We start from the raw sequence: 1,513 nt of genomic DNA on the forward strand, positions 1-1,513 counted from the left end.
TATTGTGAGTCCGGGATCAAGGGCAAACATCTCATTAAGGGTGTTATTGAATCCTAAATCACCCCCTTAAGTGGTTTGACAATCTATTATGCCCTTTATATGTTTAATCTAACGTAATTTTTCGTTTGTATTGAATTAATCCACGTATGATTAAAACTACTTACAAATTTAATTGTTATCCATTTTTTTAGGTAAACAATAAGACTGATTAAGCATAATTGCTTTGGTAGGAGAATTGCTGTTCGTGCGATATATTAAAATGAGAATATTAATATATACATCATCTCAAATCCATCTTATTAGCAATAAATATCTTAATCCAGCTAACTTACCAGTACATATTTATCCATTTCCGAGCTCTAATCTGCTTTAACACCAACCACGAGAAAAATGAAAAAACACTCAACAAGGTTCAATGAATTAAAGACAAAATTAATCACAAATGTGTCAATCAAACAAATGACATCAAAAGGCAGCTCTCGATTAATATTGGATTTCTTCAAAGGCATACATTTTCTCTTAAATTTGCACTTCGGGAAAAGAAACTTCAAAAAGTTTCTCAAATTTCTGAAACTTGAATTTCTTGAGTAGACACACAATCCATATGGGTAGCAAATTTACAAGCCAAACAATAATAAAACCAACAACGCTTCCCAACACCTCTTTGACAAACATAACACATCAAATCCACGTCCTTATCCTTCCCAAAAAAAACATTACTATAACACAACGTAAGAGGATGTTGATGATCTTTCCTCTCTTCAATCTCCGGCAACGAAGCACATTCAACATGAAGATCAAACTTACATTTCTCACAATGAAACGTAAAAGCATGACCCGAATTCCCACAAGCATCGCACGTGAATTCTCCGTCGTCATAAGGAGGAAAGAAGAGGAGGGTTAAAGTGTGTTTTGGGTGAGATTTGTGCTTAATTTGCCTAGGCAACTCGAAACAAGAATCGTGGAGGATGAAGTTGCAGTTCATTTTGGTGCACGCGTAGGCGGAGCCACCGGAGAGATCGTGCTCGCAGCCGGAGCAGATGACTTGATCTTCTTCTTCTACATCGGAGATCTTTAATGGGTGGCGATGGCTGAAATGGCTATAGTATTGTTCCATTGGTGTCATCTCCATTGTTGAGCCTTGAAGGATTTATGAAATTTGTAAGAGATAGCATGTAACTTGTATGAACAAAAATTAGTATGTAACTTGTATTTTTGGCACTTCTTGATTAGTTCCTTTTTCTTCTCAATGGTGGTATTAGCACCTTGTTGTGAACATTTCATAGGGGGGAGGAAGACTAAGAAAGATATTGCCATATTTTTTATTGCTATAATAAAATTACAAGATATTGCTTTGAATATTTTTTTACAATATTTTTGTCTTTAAATTTAAATTAAAAATTTAGGTCACAATACTATAATAAAATTAAAAGGCATTGCCTTAGATATTTTTTAACATCTTTTTGTCTCTAATTTATATTTAATTTTAAAAAAAAATCACAACTTAGCCACT

The 1,513-nt window shown here is 33.8% G+C and overlaps 1 protein-coding gene across 1 annotated transcript; it reads right to left on the reverse strand.

Annotated features, from left to right (window-relative positions):
* Positions 1 to 411: 411 nt before the first annotated feature.
* Positions 412 to 1,132, reverse strand: LOC107790037 (protein VACUOLELESS GAMETOPHYTES). The gene has a single exon (XM_016611931.2). It carries the CDS (start codon positions 1,130 to 1,132, stop codon positions 560 to 562), a length of 573 nt encoding a protein of 190 aa, XP_016467417.1. The 3' UTR covers positions 412 to 559.
* Between the last annotated feature and the right edge of the window lie 381 nt (positions 1,133 to 1,513).

The sequence above is a fragment of the Nicotiana tabacum genome, chromosome 19, assembly GCF_000715075.1.
Source record: "Nicotiana tabacum cultivar K326 chromosome 19, ASM71507v2, whole genome shotgun sequence".
In the NCBI taxonomy this organism is placed as follows: Eukaryota; Viridiplantae; Streptophyta; class Magnoliopsida; order Solanales; family Solanaceae; genus Nicotiana; species Nicotiana tabacum.